This window comes from Acipenser ruthenus, chromosome 3 (genome assembly GCF_902713425.1).
Source record: "Acipenser ruthenus chromosome 3, fAciRut3.2 maternal haplotype, whole genome shotgun sequence".
NCBI classification, from domain to species: Eukaryota; Metazoa; Chordata; class Actinopteri; order Acipenseriformes; family Acipenseridae; genus Acipenser; species Acipenser ruthenus.
This window is the reverse complement of record NC_081191.1, coordinates 11,121,236-11,139,526: the sequence shown is the minus strand read 5'-3', so window position 1 is coordinate 11,139,526 and position 18,291 is coordinate 11,121,236. Positions and strand designations below refer to the sequence as shown.

The 18,291-nt window shown below is 39.8% G+C and overlaps 1 protein-coding gene across 5 annotated transcripts in view; it reads left to right on the top strand.

Annotated features, from left to right (window-relative positions):
- LOC117394423 (cytoplasmic dynein 1 intermediate chain 1) overlaps positions 1–4,765 on the top strand; it is a 102,782-nt gene extending 98,017 nt beyond the window's left edge. For all 5 annotated transcript variants that reach the window (XM_033992683.3, XM_033992679.3, XM_033992681.3 and 2 more), the window contains one exon: positions 3,956–4,765. In XM_033992683.3, coding sequence (XP_033848574.1) covers positions 3,956–4,066 — 111 coding nt within the window. In that variant the 3' untranslated portion in view covers positions 4,067–4,765. The remainder of the gene's footprint in view (positions 1–3,955) is intronic.
- Positions 4,766–18,291: the final 13,526 nt, after the last annotated feature.

Here is an 18,291-nt window from a genome sequence, read left to right as displayed (position 1 = left end):
CCAGACCACAGGGGTCACTGGTGCGCGGTGAGCCGAGGACACCCTGACCGACCTAAGCCCTCCCCCCCCCTGGGGGCGACGCTCAGCCAATTGTGCGCCGCCCTCTGGGAGCTCCTGTCCACGGTCGGCAATGGAATAGCCTGGACTCGAACCGGCGACGTCCAGGCTATAGAGCGCATGCAGCACTCCGCGCGGAGCGCCATTACCAGATGCGCCACTCGGGAGCCCCCCCCCCCCCCCCCCCATATGTTCTTCTTAATATCACTGATGCTTTTCCACATTCCCATGGCATACTGCTTATATATGTGCTGAGTCTGAAACAAAGTCCAGTTCATTTCTTTCATTTGCTTTATAAGGATCTCCGGTGCCACACAGAGCCAACATATAATTTATGCTTAAAAGCCCTCCATCTATGTTAGTGGTGAAATACTTGAGATGCCCTCTTTGAATTTTTATATAACTATAATCATGCCCTCTCCTACTGAGGATTCTACTTGTGTGGTATAACCTCATTCATATATATATATATATATAGCATACATACTACTCATACTGCCTATAACCTTGCACTTCATATTTTGTTTTTATTGTAATTTGTAACTGATAATTTATAACTCTGTGTATTTATTTAATATTTTCTTATGAAATGTTTATATAAATACCCCTGATTTCTGAGCAAGATGTAATTCTTGATTTCAATTTAAAGAGCTTTAACAAAGTAGTAATCATTATACTTGTATTAGGCTATTGTCAACTATTAGCTACGAAAAAATGCAATATGTATGTATATTTGTCACAAAGACGGCCGGAGTGGGTGGCGTCAGACCAGAGCCAGGAAATAAACAACAGAGAGGTGTGGTTTGGTGGAGCTGAGCGAATGGTTTCGCTCAGCATTTAATAAACAGAACAGAAAATAAAAGGTTTGAACACAAAACACAGGACACGGCACTCGTTGCCAAAACAAAAAGACAAACAAAATGAACTATACAGACAAAACACGGTGAGCAGATTTAACTACTTATTACTATTACAATTATCACCTCCGTCTCCTATCCCGTTCTCCACTCACCGAACACACAACCCTGAGTGAGTGCTACGTGTCTCTATATATACTGTTGTGCTGGGATTCAATTACTAATTAATTATTCACTTGAATCCCAGCACGTGAATTCATTACGTGCAACCCCGTGCTCACATATTATTACATACTTTAAATGCACGTGAAGTGCAATCCCGTGCCTAAATATAATTATACAATCTAAAATACTCGTGCTGCACACACCCATTTATATCCCGTGTACCAACACCAACATTTACACACAACATACAACATATAAACGCACACAAGGGCAGGGCACATTGCCACAATATTCTTTACAATAAAGGGAAAAATCTTCCTTTTAAATCTGATTTTAATAACCTCTGCTTTAGTATTTCATGCTTTGGGTGGTTTTCGTGGTGGAAGATAAACTGTCTGCCAATCAGCCTACGAGCAGATGTTATGCTACATTGCTGCATTCAATCACATGAATGTTAGAAGATTTGTTTTATGAATGTTCTTTAAAAGTGGTGTGCATACAACTCTTCTGTGTTCAGATGCCTATGTAATGTTTGTACTATTATGCCTGATGCTTCTAAATCTTTCTTTAAGTCCTGGGCTGTTAGTCTTGTATTTTTTTTTAGGTGCTTAGACGATTCTCCTACCTGCTGTCCAGTAATTTTCTTTGGATGTCGACTTCTTTCAAAAGTTTCAGTTGCATTTGTCCTGTGGTACTTCTTTACTTATCTGATTGTGGATTTTGGTATTCCATATTTCTTTGATACTGTTCTGTAGCCACTTCCTTTGTTGTAGTTTGCTATGAATGCTTTTCTCAAATGTGAATCCAACTCCTTTGTCTTGACCAACATCTGCTGTGTTGCCAAAATATTCTTCTTCAACAGATGTTGGAAATAATTGTCTGGCTATTGGCTTTATAAGGCAGCTTAGTTACTGTGTAATGGTTTTCAAACAATTAATTTATTTTTATACCATTTTCTACAGACTTTTAATGTAAAGGTGCCGATACTTTTGTCATTAACAAATATTTGAAATTGTCTAAGTGCTTTTATTATTAATTAATTAATTAATTAATTAATTAATTAATTAATTAATTAATTAATTAATTAAAATTTAGTCGTTGCCAATTAGTTTTTATTATTTTCTCCCCAATTTGAAATGCCCAATTATTTTTAGGCTCAGCTCATCGCCTCCCGAGTCAGCGCAGGGGTGAAGATGAACACACGCTGTCCTCCGAAGCGTGTGCCGTCAGCCGCCTGCTTCTTTACACTCTGCAGACTCACCGTGCAGCCGCCTCAGAGCTACAGCGTCGGAGGACAACGCAGCTCTGGGCAGCTTACAGGCAAGCCCGCAGGCGCCCGGCCAGACTACAGGGGTCGCTGGTGCGCGGTGAGCCGAGGACACCCTGGCCGACCTAACCCTCCCTCCCCCCGGACGACGCTCGGCCAATTGAGCGCCGCCCCCTCGTAGCTCCCGTCCACGGTCGGCTGTGGAATAGCCTGGACTCGAACCGGCGACGTCCAGGCTATAGAGCGCATCCTGCACTCTAGCGAGTGCTTTTACTGGATGCGCCACTCTGGAGCCCCATTATTTCTTTTGTACAAAGATTCTTTGTTAAACTACCAGAAATGTGTATTTGGTCTTTGTCATATTAATTATTGGCAAATGTTCACTGAATGTTTGCATTTAACAAGTCTTGAATGATCTTATTTTAAGTGTAGGGTGCCAATACGACTGTATGCATCAACAGTAAAATGGTGGTGGTACTGTAGTCAGACAAAACAACCTGGAACATAAGAAGGATTTGACAAGGGCTTATAGACAGTAAGCCCTTTAAAAGGGCTTATAGTCTATCTGTGTAGAGCTTTGCTTACCCAGAATGTAGTCACATCACATCCTCTACGGCCTTGGTATCAATCACAAAGTACATTCATGCTACAAGTGGCACGTTAGTAGACTTCTTAATGGTCTAATATCCCTTATTTGAGTACAGTTCAATAATTCAGTTAGGCTACAGTATGTTAACAGTATATTACATATTTACTATACTGTGTAAGACACTTGAATAATTCACTGTAAGTGAAAGGCTGAGAAATCTTGAATATTTATTTTTTAATTACAAAAAAATGTAATTATAATGTAAATCTGCAAGGGTTTAGACTACAAGCTGTTGAAGTCTCCAGCAAAACCACAGTAGGTGGATCCTATAATATAAAAATTAGTAGAGACAATACATCGATTTTCTTTTTTAATGTCCAGGCTTACACAGAATTGTGCACTTTAAACAGTAGGTTCTTGTTGGCCTTTTAAGTTTTATGTTCCTGTTACAAAATTATTTTTCTCTGTTCATAACAAAATGTGTAACATTAAATCGAGTTTGATTGTTCAGAGCTATGAAGTTTTTAAGGATTTAAATTTTGCATTGCACAAACAAAAGGGTCCTTACCTTATAGTGAGCACAGCGCTACAGTGTAGACGCAAAGCTAGTTTATCAATTTTTGTCTGTTTGGATGCAGATCACATTTGTGTACTTGTTGTTAGGTGAACTTTTGAGGTGAGGTCTCATATACTGTACATGTCTGTTTTATTCAAAAAGTGGGTTTTATCAGGATCACAAATCACAAAACTGGGATTCTGCAACATTATAAACATGTTACCTGGTTGTTGACAAATTGTTGTTAAGATGTACTGGTATACACCATTGGGAGATAAATTAGTTAAGAAAAAAATCTGTATTGATTCTAAAAGGAAAATGTAATCTACCAACTGATAAAAGCAGTTGTGAAGGTTAAGCAACAAACTCAACGAAAATATAAAACACAATGGTATACAATTTGTTTTGCCAATGGTATGAACTCTCAGGTAGCTGTTATAAAGCCTGTGTTTCTGTACTTACAGCTTGCAGTCCCCCATGCCGAGGACTGGACTCGTTTTGCCAGGACCCTGGTGGAGATCCGCGCAAACAGAGCTGATGCAGAAGAGGAAGGAGCTGTAGAACTGTCTAACTAGTGACTTGTGAGAAACCTACTCTGTATGTCTTACATAAACCTGCTCCACGTTCATCAGGACCGTGTTAAGTGTCAAGCTACAAATGCTGCTCCAGGTTTATTAAGCCAGTGGCTGTTTACACCCTGCTTTTGTCAGAACGGTCATACCGTTAAAGTGGTTCTGTACTGTGTTATTTGTGTGCAAGCAAACCCCTTCTGCTCAAGTGTTTGACAGTTTATAGCCCAGTCAAACAATTCGGTTCAACTGCTAGCTGTTTGCCCTTTTCCTTTAGTAGCTGTGTTAATAACTTGTATTCACAGGCAATACTGCCATGGCACTATTAAATCCATATGAGGCTGACTGTGATGATATGCAGATGTGGTAAGCTACCCTGTATGGGACAGAGCCAGCACCTTTAGATGTGGTGTTTCACACTGGTATCTTACATTGTAAATGTGTGTACTATATGCACATTGATGTTTTTATTTATTGCAGTGTACTGCATGAAACTTATTTATTGGAAAGCAATCAAATAATATCACCTGTACTCATGTTTACCCAATTAAAGTTATACAGTTGGAGGTAATGACAACTTTCTTGCTACCTATCACTTGTTTACCTGTATCAATGTGAATGCCTGGAAAGGGCTTGTTTTGGTTAAATGCCTATTAATGTATTGTACTTGGACCATAACTCAAATAAAGTGTCACTGTATATCAACCTATTACAACATTCTGTGGTTTCTGAGTGAATAGACTCTGATAATTACAAAAATGTAAATGACTGCTTTCTTCCAGGAAATTGTATTACCTGAGAAATACTATCATTTTCAGATTTCAGATTAGAACAGATTATATATATATATATATATATATATATATATATATATATATATATATGTTCTAATCTGAAATATATATAAGAAGAACATAAAAAAGTTTACAAACGAGAGGAGGCCATTCAGCCCATCTTGCTCGTTTGGTTGTTAGTATCTTATTGATCCCAGAATCTCATCAAGCAGGTTCTTGAAGGATCCCAGGGTGTCAGCTTCAACAACATTACTGGGGAGTTGGTTCCATAACCTCACAATTCTCTGAGTAAAAAAGTGCCTCCTATTTTCTGTTCTGAATGCCCCTTTATCTAATCTCCATTTGTGACCCCTGGTCCTTGTTTCTTTTTTCAGGTCAAAAAAGTCCCCTGGGTTGACATTGTCTATACCTTTTAGGATTTTGAATGCTTGAATCAGATCACCATGTAGTCTTCTTTGTTCAAGACTGAATAGATTCAATTCTTTTAGCCTGTCTGCATACGACATGCCTTTAAACCAGGGATAATTCTGGTTGCTCTTCTTTGCACTCTTTCTAGAGCAGCAATATCCTGGGTAAAAAAAAGTACTTCTAGGACATCAATTGTGCAATGTGAATATCGTTTCCTGAATCAATTGTATATGCTAGGTTTCAGATCGGTCTTCTAAATCAATGCATATGACATTTTACAATGCTATGACATATACTCACTGTGTTTCATACACTTCGAGTGAAAAAGACGACCCTACAAAGAAAATGTAGTTTTGTTTCTTTTTTTTTTTTATACAATTTCATAACTCTGCCGTATGCATGGGCGTCCACAGAATTAATTATAGGGGGGGCAAGGTGTTTAAAAATAGTCGGGTAACATGGTTTTGTACTGCATAATAATTCTTCTAAGCCTCATTTACATAACAGCTCAGATTTAAGCTAAAATCCAATGAAAACCGATACTGTAAATGCGCCTCCATTAGGGTTGCCCAGTTTGGGGGTGGGGGTGGTTCGGTTCGTAATTTTATTTAAATATAGATGCTCAGACATCGTATCCTGCGAAGGAGTAAATTACAAAAAAAAAAAACTTTGCACAGTGGAGCTTTGAGAGAGTAGCTCATACCCAAACGGCAATGAACAGTGGTAACCCTAGCCTCCAAATTCAGACTAAAAAACGTCAAGAAATACAGAGTAACAGGATTTAATCTAATTAGTAATAAGGTACCTTACTGGTCCGCGTTTCTTTGCGCGCCTGGTTGTTTCAATGTGTGAGTTCTTTAATGTCGCGCTGCCTTTCCCGCCAGCGAGAAAAAAAAATCTCTGGACAGCCAGCTTGTTATCCTTTTGATAAGCTTAGTGTGCTTTCCTATACCTTTCAAAAACATTGGGGGCGTTCACGATACGCAGACTTTGCTAAGTCTGCGCAGATTCTGCGTAAAACCTGTCCAAATTCATCGTCTGTGTGAACTCAGCCGGAAAATACGTCACCCGGTCACGCATCCACTGGCTTAAAAAGTTTGCAGAGCAGTGCAGCTTCTCAAGATGTACTGCGTTAGAGCAGCCGCGGCTCAAAACAATAGACGAGCGTTGGCTGACAAAGAAGTGTGTAGGCAACCAGATACAATCCTCACTCCATGTGCTACTGCTACCTAGTCAGGGGGTGTGAATCGCCTTCGAGTCTTGTCATATTAATGTTCTTATGAATGATTTGTAATACAAATTAAAATGATTTGACTCTTTTTCCATACAGTTATTATACTTTTCAAATATTCAGATATTTATTCTAAAGGTTTAAACATGTAAAAAAAAAATAATAATGCTAAACGGTTGAAATGAACCTAAAACCGCTCTTGTTATTTTCAGCAGGTGTAATTGGTTATTGATGAAAGGCTATCAGGGACAGGGAATAACCTACTTTGAATTAAGGAGGATAAATCAGCTTTAATAACAGGTAGTTGAAGTGAGATATGTGACCATATGTGCAAGTATTTGAACTATCTTTTGTCCCAGATCAAAATCCAGTACTGTCTAACAACCCCTTTGTGAGATGGCGGGGGAATCCTTGCTGTAGAGTGGTGTTTCTTTTCAGTGTGTCTTTTATTGCATATACGGGATATGACCGCTCGTTGTGATCAATTCAACTTCCTCTGCTGGTACAGGTGATGGAGGACGTTTTTTCTAAATGGAATGAGGTAAAAAACAGTTGGAAGCAAACTTTCTTTTCACTCTGGGTGCTGGCATGTTTCTTCACGCGCGCTGTCAGAACTGCCCTAAATGATACAAAACACAACGCAAAACATGCAAATTAGCAAAATGGTAATGAGTCGTCACGCACACATGACCTTTCCTCAGCTCTACCTTAAATTAACATAATATTCATCTCAGGAGTCATTTACTCGTCAGCATCTGTGTTTTTGTTGCGTTTAACTGTATTATTATTATTATTTATTTCTTAGCAGACTGTAACTCCCCTTTTAATTGTTTTTCTATTAAAAAAAAAAACTTAACTGAATATACATAAGAACAGTCTATTAATTATCCTGAAAAACACTGTACAACTATTTTTTTTTGTAAATTCAGATTCCGGGGGGGTGGGGGCGGGGGGCAAGTGCCCCCCCTTGCACCTATCTGCGGACACCCATGGCTGTATGGATACTGACACTCGGGTATATGATTGTACAGGTATATGATCCTCTCTGTGTCAGAAATGGAAAGAGAGGAAAACAAGTTTTATATCCAAATTAATTTGAACCAGGATGTATTTTTATATAATTTGTGGTACAGACCACTATGATGTAAGGAATATAGTCTACACTAACCTACATAAACAACAAATCAACACACAGTATATGAATATGACAGGGATGTCGATAATTCGAAAACAAAAAAAAACATTTACTTATATCAGCAATGACATGATAGCAATTTTTCAGTTTTAACACACATTTCAACTGCTCATTTCATAGGATTGCCGTACAGAGTGTTTGACATTATTGACCGTTTATTTTAGTTTTAGTTATTTTTATAGATTATAGTTTTATGAAAGCGGGAGAAGGCAGATGACGTGACAAAACCCCATTCAATTTCTCAAAGTAATCACGGACCTATAAATAACTTCCCTGGAATGTCAGTCTCCGAAGCGATTAGCCTCCGGTTTTTCATTTCTGGTGACGTCACCCAGGAGTTGACTGCTATTGGTCGAGTGCAGACGTGTTGGTCGAGCGGGGTGTCAAAAATTGCTCTGGGAGAAATCTGGACGCACTGCTCCTAGACGCAACGCGAAGCAACCCCCTAGTGTGTGAGGGTACATAGAAATCCCTTATATTAATAAGTGATTCTAGGTGAAGTGAAGCGAAGCGAAGCACTGGTGCATCCAGGCCTTAAGTTGGTTCTCAACTCTTCCCGTGGATTCTGTCCAAGCTGTAACACTGTGGTGTGGACTTCACATCTCCATCATCTTGAATAACCAAGTACTGTATACACTACTGCGAAGTGACATTTCGGTTTGTAGTCACCGTCTTTACAACATCGAGAACTACACTGAACATGTGCAAAGTATTAGCTAATTTTATTTTATTTTTAAAAACTGACACTAACTAACATGTATTTTTTAATAATTATTTAATAAAGTAAATAAACAAAATAATTGGCAAAAATAGGTTAACAGTAATTTTAAAAACATTATTGCAATGCTTTTAGGAATACAATACAAAAACCGTTTAAAGATAAATGGCAGGGGAGGCAGACGTTTTTATCTCAAGTGTTATCACAGCATGAATCTGCTAGCTGTCTGCTAAAGATAAGTATTAAAAATGCATAAGGAAGTGCTGAAGGCAATAGTTTTTAATTGATGTGTCTTTTTTGTAAAGCATGGCAAAAAAGCATTGCAATGGGGACTACTGGTATGCAATGCATAAACATTCTTAGCTGATGTAGCCAAGAGCTGTATATATACTGGTAGTTATTTTTCATTCTAAAAAGCCTGCTATAACTTTAATTCACAAATAATATCTAAATATACTTGCATTTTGAACTGCACAACCCTTTAATGTTCATGCCTAATGCCTGTTTTTTGGAGGGGGGTCAAGTATGTTTCAGAACTTGCTGTGTTGCTTGGAAGTTCATGTTAGGTTCAAAGCACTTTTTCTCTCAGAAAAAATACTAATTGAAAGGGTTTAATTATAAACAAAAAATGGATAACAAGAATTATTTTACAGGGTCTGTGCATAATTAGAATGGAAAGAAAGTACGCTATTGTTTTTGCACTCCCTTCAGCTGTGCCCAGTCTTTCAAAATCATAAAACGACTACTGCAGGACAAACAAGAATGAAAGTTCCGGTCCAGCATTTGGTGAGTTGAGTGGACGGTAACCAGCATTTTATGTGTGGAAATGTTGCATAGTCTCGCAAATTAAACAATGGAGGAGGAAGAACCATCAGGATATCTGATATAAATCGATAACCCTCTTCCTTGTGCCTCTACCTCACCACACAGATGGAGAATGGAGAATACAGAATTAAATGTAGCCAATCTCACTTGATCATCCACTGAACATGTGCAATACCATATCATTCCAAGAATCCTTAAAAAAGTGGTGGACAGGAAAACCACAACGTGACCTTGCTGTCCATTACTGAATCCTGTATTCTGTACCCCTCGGAAACAGCTGGGCTGCAGTTCAGTTCACAGGTTTGATTGCTTCATTGGTTTGTTTTTTTGTAGGAATCCCTTTGCTTTGTACACCCAGGTAACCCATCCCTGGTTTTGTCTTTAGTTTCACAATAAACACAATTTAGAAGATAAATGAACACAACCAGCAATAACACTTCATATTTTATTAACACAAATAGGCCAGCCGCCTTACAGCATTTTTACAGTAAATTTCTAACAGTGTGATCGTCTCCAATGGAACACAGTTGACAAACATACTGTAAGGCACTGTGAGTTACACACATTGCACATTATGTAATATCATTCTATATTAATCTCTGTATAAATAAAACATACATATACATATTGCCAGTGATTCAGTATTAATAATGATTCAGTACAAACATGACATTTTTTTTAAATAAACAGCAAGAATGCACTATTTCTAAACCCTTAATGTTGTATTGTACAAGAAAAGCTGTATTATACAACATTCTGTGGTTTCAAATAAGCAGCACTACATTCTCAATAAAAAATAACTTTATATTCTGTATGTCATTGATAAGGTAATGACACTAACGAGTAAAATATGTTGTGCTTATAGATCATTTTAACTAATTTATCTGTGATAAAGAAGTGTGGAATTTGTCATTTAATAGAGAAACAGGAGGAAACAAATAGGCTGGAAGATTTTACAAAATTGGCACCAAACAACATGTAATAAACAGCTCTGTGATACCAATGTGTTTGCCAATTAACGGTAACCTATGGTTGTCCAGTTTTTTTGTTTGTTTGTTATATTTTTCTATTTAATAAAAAGGGTTGTACTGTATTTTCTTAATTGTATACAGTAACATACCATATATAATCAACCACACATTTACCATAATGTGTTTGCCTTTTATATAGGGAAAAGTGAGAGCAACAAAATAGTGATAATACATTCTAGGTAAGATTTTCTGGAATGATTTTGTTCTATTTAATTTATATATAAAAAAATAAAATGCTGAAAACAAAACACACACACACCAGTTACCAGAAACAAAAGGGGGTTCAATTATTCACGTTAGTGTTTATTAAAAAGTTTGCTCATTTCATTTGCAACCCGAGGAACTCCAATGGTAAAATATACACACAAGTCTAACTGCTCTACTCACACTATCCAACCATTTAAACATTTTATTTGTGTAATATTCTATAATCACATACAGTGAGGAAAGACCTGAGTGTTAAAAAATAAATAAAAATTGAGGGGAATAAATATAATCTCACTTAAATCCATTATTATTTGTGAATTTGTATCTATTGTCTTGTGAAAGGATGAACAGAATTCCAGACTATCTTAGAAATTCTGATAAAATTACAGTACGGGACTAATAAAAGACTTCTCTAGGAAAAACAAATTAACCATGACAAAACTGGGGTCCAAAAAAAACCCCAAAAAACAATGCTGATATAACAGTTAACAGGGTTACAATGTGGAATACATTGACTATTGTCCAAACCAAACAAATTTCAGAACCATGGTTTCCAAGATAAAGTCTCCAACAACACAGCCAATCAGGTATTGGTAACTTCTTGATAAACGTGCATGGAAAGTTACCAAAATATAGAACAAGTGGTTTCCCCAAGCTTGTATTACTTCAGTCATATGACATGTGACACTCATCTTACGAGAGAAACAGATGTAACCGATAATAGTAGATGTAATAATAGTCATCATCAAAAGACTGATGTCCACAAAACAGAATTTCACACCATAAGTAAATGTCTTCCATGTAGGCCCAATGGAAGGAAGCCTAGGATGTTGACGATCTTTGTGGACTGGCGAGTGACATTGTGATGAAGGCCTCTCCACATCAATACAACTATCCTGTCCATCTGATAATTCTGACACAAAAAACTGATAATCATTTGAATGTAAAAGGACAGCGTTGGTACAGTCCTGTATGACAGGTAAGGGGAAGGTTTAAATTATCAAGCTCAATACGCCATTAAATGTGGGGAAAAAAAGAAACAAATGAGTTTGTCCTCAACTTGAGTTTATTATTTTCTGTTTGTATCCAATACTTGAGGGACATGTAACAAATGGGTGTGGCAAAGGTTGAACATTTTTCAGCATGTGTGTGTCACACCACTCACCGCCTGTCACCATACCCTCCACACCACTATCTGTGTGAACATGTGTAAACAACAAAGCTCAACAGTTTCTTGGAGTGCCACCAAGCTGCATTTGGTGTGAATGCCCCTTTAGAGTCATAGCTGCTGACTGGCCAGAATCAGGTGCCAGCGATGACCCTGCATCTGTGACAAAAGGTCCTCTGTTTGGAAGTCACAACTGATCACCAAATAGACTGTCCCCAGACCTTTACGAATGCATATTAGTAATGGGAAGACATAGAGGAGAGAGTTGACTCCCATGTGTCAGGGGTCTGCATGGAAGAACCACTGATGACATGATTCAACCTAGCAAACACATCAACATCTGCTGTGCCAGATCTAGCAGAAAAGCTAGAACCCTGCAATAAGAAGTTTCTTAAGTTTCACAGCTGCAATCCCGGACCTAAGCAGCAAGTTTTTCTCAGTTGGGGAGAAGGGATATTTTTCTCAGTTGGGGAAAAGGGATTATTATTCCCATATCAGACTGCAACAGTGTACCAAATTCTCCATCAGCCAGATGCCAAACAGTCGTATGACAGCTAAACAAGATCAAGTTGACCAGGAAATTAAACAGGGTTTGTATTAACCAAACAAATATGAAGTCTGCATCTCAAATGGTTTGAGATTGTGTTGGAAGTGCAATGACGACAGATTTACTGAAACACAAGATCATTCCTTATAGGGAATGATTCGAAAAATTAATATTATTATTATTATTATTTTATTTCTTAGCAGACGCCCTTATCCAGGTCGACTTACAATTGTTACAAGATATCACATTATTTTTACACACAATTACCCTTTTATACAGTTTTTACTGGAGCAATCTAGGTAAAGTACCTTGCTCAAGGGTACAGCAGCAGTGTCCCTCACCTGGGATTGAACCCACGACCCTCCGGTCAGGAGTCCAGAGTCCTAATCACTACTCCACACTGTTGCCCTGAATACTGTATAGGACTACTGTACGCTGGATCCTTATCGGTTTTGACATCACAGGAGCCACAATATGAAATATTTAGAACTTACAGTAATATTACAGTATGGAGTAGTGGTTAGGGCTCTGGACTCTTGACTAGAGGGTTGTGGGTTCAATTCCCGGTGGGGACACTGCTGCTGTACCCTTGAGCAAGGTACTTTACCTAGATTGCTCCAGTAAAAACCCAACTGTTTAAATGGGTAATTGTATGTAAAAATAATGTGATATCTTGTAACAATTGTAAGTCGCCCTGGATAAGGGCGTAAGCTAAGAAATAAATAATAATAATAATAAAGTAATATGTTTAAAAGGAAGTTAATCAGTAAAGAAAGGGCTCACTCTGTTTGAGTCATTAAGACTGATTAAGACTGCGACAGCTGGTGAGGTATATGCTTGTGCTGTTGGAGGGAGCAAGCAAGCAGCCAAGCCGACAGTCCAGATCGGGCTTGTGAGCAGATCAGGAGTAGCGTGTAAGCAGACCGGGAGCATCAAGCAGCCAAGCCGATAGCGTGAAGTCGGGCGTGTGAGGAGAGGCCAGAAGACGGTGGAGCAGACGCTGGAGAGAAGCAGTGTGAAGCCAGAGAGAGCGTTCCAGAGTAGCAAGCAAGCAGAAGGCACGTATGCAGATTGAGAGAGGGCGTGTACGAGACCGGGACCGAGTGAGCAGCGGGCAGCGTATCCAGATCGAGAGCGAGCGGGCCAGAGACCAGTGAGAAGCGTACAGCCAGGCCGACGGCATGCAGCGCGAGGGCAGCATGGAACCAAGCAGAGAGGCGTGCAGGTCGCCCCGGGAGATTACAGAGCTATCCATTGACCAAATGGTGCTTGTAAGAGCCAGAAGACCAAATGGCGCTTGTCAGCTCCAAAGCAATTGAGCAAAGAAATAAAGATTACTACTACTAAAAGAAAAAAACGTGTAAACTGCTACTACTAAAAATAAATTGCAACCATGGGAAATGGTGCATCAAATATAAACTTGGAAAATACTGCTACTACTACATTATCTGCATAGCAGTTATTTTAAACCAAACCTTTTCATTCAACACTTATTTCCCCCCAAAGTCAACATAGAACCAACTCTGAAGCAGCTCATAGGTATTCCACGTTAACTTTCATACCTCCAAAAAAGCCTTCTCGAAGAATCTTGCAGAAGCAGTAAATCACTCCAGTGTAAGAGGTCTGTCCAGCACGAGCGGCCACTTGTAACCTGGTCTTGATAACATCAGATGGTGTCACCAAAGAGGCTGCAGGCATACCTGAGGAGCAAAAGGGTCATCATTTTGCTGCTTTTCATTTACAATAGTTTTCATTTTTCATCAATCCCGTTATCCAAATTATTGGTTTGTTTATTAAACCAGGAGATTTACATATTGGGACTGGGGCAGCATTTACAAGGGGTCCTGGAAACCAATAAAAGGGCAAATACAATAAAAGCAACATAATAAAAACATGTGTGGTTAAAACGTAGTCAGCAGCATACAGATATCTTAGAACAGAGTAAGTAGGACATGTCTGTTTTCTAATGTGGACTGGAGGTAAAGCATTGGCAGGAGGTTCTAAGCAATTCCCAAATACAATATTTATATCTGTCACGCTCAGAAAAGTTTGAAGGTTTCTGTGAATGTAATCCTTGATTTAATCCAAGTCTGCACCCTGCAATACCAACCATCAGGATGTATTTAAAAAAATCACACATTCCACAATTGCTCACTAATGGCCAACATCCTCACAATAGTTTTGCAATGATGATTTAAATGTACACTGGCAGTCAATCAATAAATAAACAGAGCAAATCCTCCGTTACCAATACTGCAATAATTTCCACTTTACTATCAGTCCAAATCATGGCAGCCTGTGCTCAGACTTTAAAAAATCTCCTCCAAGAATGTCTCGCGCCACTTTTATTACTTTTTTAACTTGTGCTTCGTCCAAACCAAGATGGTGAGATGAAAGATGCAAAAATCTCATTGAAAACGGGCAGATTTTTCAAACTTATTCATTTGGTTGTATTTTAGGGCCAAGCCACTGTGGTTTGGCAGCAGTCACTGGTGTCTCTTTCGAACAGCATTTTTTTAATGTACATGTTTGTCACTGAACGAGTAAAAACACATTCAAATAAAAAAGTGCTCATCTAGACTAAAATTCACATTTAAAAAATAAAAAAATAATAAATAATACATTATGGATATGTGCAACATTAATTCTTATACGTTTCAGTTCAGTGGTTTGTGTTTTGCAGGCTCTTTTTGGTATTCTCCACTAGCTGCTAGGTCATATATAAAACACTGGCAGAGAGGCTTAAGCAGCCACAGTGGAGACAGTGGTCACGGCTACTAAAGAGTATGTGGGAGCTTACCAGCCAAGGACCCCGCCAGGAGCAGACTTCCAGGGCCTGCTCATCCATCCTCATCAGCAAAAGCTGCTTTAATGTGAGCGTAACAAGGGAAGTAAATGGCAGAGAAAGGGACATCATGCAAAAAGCAGGCCTTTACACCCTGGGTAGGAAAGAATACACACATTAAATTAGGAGCACATGGAATGGAAACGCATTGAATAACAAGCCTGTCCCACAGGCCTGAAGGAAAAAGATGGACGATAAACTATTGTGGTCCAATTTAGAAATGCAACACTGCTATTTAATCTCCCCTCTGTCGCCCTGAAATATTCAATAAAACCAACAATTTAGCTGGATTCTACCTAGTATAAAAGAACAGACTATTTAAGACAAAATGTAACCTTTTTATACAGTGCAAAACAATGTATTGGAACAGCGAGGATGGAGAGTCTGGGTTTACCCAGTGGAGGTGGGTTGTCGAGAAGTTGTGGCACACTCCACAGTCCAGTTTCTCAGAGACATCGGATTGAGTGGTCAAGAGTTGTGATGCATAGTGAAGAACTTATCTGAAGCAGCAGAGAGGAGCAGCAACTGGCTCTGGCTCAGAAAAGATTCTGGTTGGTTACCTCAAGCACGGTAGAAAGAAAACAACGTCGATGTAAAGGAAAGTAAGTAAGCGGAGGCAGTGTGGTAAGTTCAACTCTTTCTCTCTCTATATGGGCAAAAAAGCAAAACACAAGAGAGAAAGTATAAAATCGATTATCGTGAATTAAACCTTGCCTGTCTGACTTCCCTGATTCCATTTTCAACTCCTGAACCTTTGACTACCCAATATGGCCTTGACCCTTTTTTAGTACAACTTCACGATTTGGCTTTGACCTTGCAGCACGACTACCCGACACGGCTTTGAAAACTCGCAGCACAACTTCCCGACTTGATTACCGAACTAAGAACGGACCCGACACTGAGCATGGATCTACCTACCTCTTCCTCTTCTGACCCCGAGAATCCACTAAACATCCTGATCCCTCCAGTGGCATCTCTTTCCTTTGTTTCAGCCCGACCCAGGGCCTTCACAGCCATGCTTTTCCAAAAGGAAATGCCGACAAGATTCCTTCCCTGCCCAGCTTTTCTTTAAGAACTGGCCCGTAGCCAGACTATTAAAAGCCTTTATTGATAAAGGGATCCAAATCCCATCTGGAAGCGATCGGACCTCATTATTATTTATTTTGTGTGAGTCTCAGCAAAGCTCATTTTCTCACCGACCCTGCTTGCTTAGCAGCACCAGCTCCAAGCGCTTACGTCACCACCCCAGAGGCGCCTGTAAGTATAGCAGAAGCCCAGCAGTTACTTTCAGCTGAAGATTCCATGGTACAACTGCACCAAAAATGAATGACATGAAGCAGTTCATGCAGCCGTTCGCAAACACCTTGTCTACAATTAATACTTGACTAGATGGCATGGACAATCAATCCAGCACTGTTGCAGTTCCGCCTCTCATGTGCCAGTCTCCGCCCCCACCTTCACAGCATCTTCTGTTTCAGCATCTCCCTTGCTCGCCTCAGCTCAGGTAGCTTTGGCACTGCCTCCTGGTCCCATCCATCAGCATTTCAGAGTACAACCTGGCTACAGCATCCACTTCAGGCTCCCAATCAGCAGCAGTCATCCGACATCACACCCTGTCCCCATTGATCAGATGACACATAACTGAAGGCAGCCCAGTTCTGCAGCCTGGTTCCAGCAGCAGTTCCATCCCCGCTCCAAGTCCTGCCGTTCCAGCAGCTCATCTTCAATTAAACCCAACCCTCTGCAACCTCCTCCTATTGGAAAAAACCTATATGTTAACAGCCTCTCTCACTCCACTCACTCCTCTTAACAACAGGCTGGGTAACTTTATCCACCTTCTGCACTCTAAACAGGATATCCCCGACCCCCTGGTCTTTAGCAGTCAACTCGTACATCTGATCATTGCCAACCGATATCACTGCAGCACGCTAGTCTATAGCTAGCATGCCTGGAGTGGGGGTGCACTCTCCACCAGGACCACCAGAGGTTTTCCCCTTATAGAAGGGTTTTTTTCCTCTCCGCCTAGTGGTTGGCCGTCACATAGCTTGTTCCACTAACCATCTATTTTTAGTTATTTTGTTTGTCATTGTTTGTCTCTTCTTGCTTTTATGTTATACATTGGCATGCGTTCTTTGTTTGTCTTCACATGTGCGGGTTCAGTGGGTAGCCAGTGGTCCATCTTTTGGGGGGATAGTGAGTCTCACTTCCCCGACCTAGAGTTAGTAACTAAGTTAGTCCAGTAACTCCACAGGTTCTTCGTGTGGTCAGAAGGGACCACTGGCCACACTATTCCTTCGCAGCTCATGCGCTATATCTTGCCTCAAGAAAGAAGGCTCTGTCTTACATCCTCTTTTATCCTCCTGGGACGTGACCCTGATACTCTTAGTGTTCGAGTCCCATAACTAACAATTATTTGTGTTCTTTCAGATTCACTTTTCTTCCTTATGTCAAGGCTTCATATGAGCCGTTCCGTCCTCTGAGGGTCGAACCCGGTCAGTAACTGGGACCCAGTCGCGAGGCATGGCCTATAAGGACTGTCCGAGAAGTCAGAGGACTGTGTTTTCAGGGGCCCAGAGGCCGATAGAGCTAGCCTCGACTCCATAGGGAAGGCTCTCTCGGTTGGAGTCTGACCCGTCCTTTTCTCTCTTCCCGTTCTAGAGGCTGAGCCTCCAATCCTAAATTGCAAAAAACACTCCCTTCCTCTCGCAGGGGCTAAATGTATGTGTACTATAGTATTTAAATATGTATTATGCATTTAAAACATTAATGTATGCGATTTTTTTTTCTTTTCTTTTTTTTTTTTTTTTAAATCATTACCCGAAAAAGATCCAGGTACCCGGTTCTGGGTTTTCTACCTGTGCCGACCTAATTTAATCACTGTAAGTCAGTCCAGGTCATTTAGACATGGTTAGGTAGCTGTGCTCTGTGAGTGTGTGTGTCAGCGTGCGTGTGTATGTATATATACACACACACACACACACGCAAACCTGCTGTATCTCTTTCTCCAAGCCACTCTCGTGACTGCTTGTGAAGACAACTTGTTGAAAATGTAAATATTTCATTAATACCTCTTTTAAAAAAAAAAGGACAGCTCAACTGCCTGAACTAATTCCAACTGTCAGGGAAAAAGGCCTGCCAGGCAAATAATTGATTAAATGCTCATACACCTTGAACTGTGATCCTGGTCAAATCTGCTACAACCTGGGATACAACCCTCCAATCAGTATAATAGGTCTACATTCCTTAATCTTCTATCTCACTT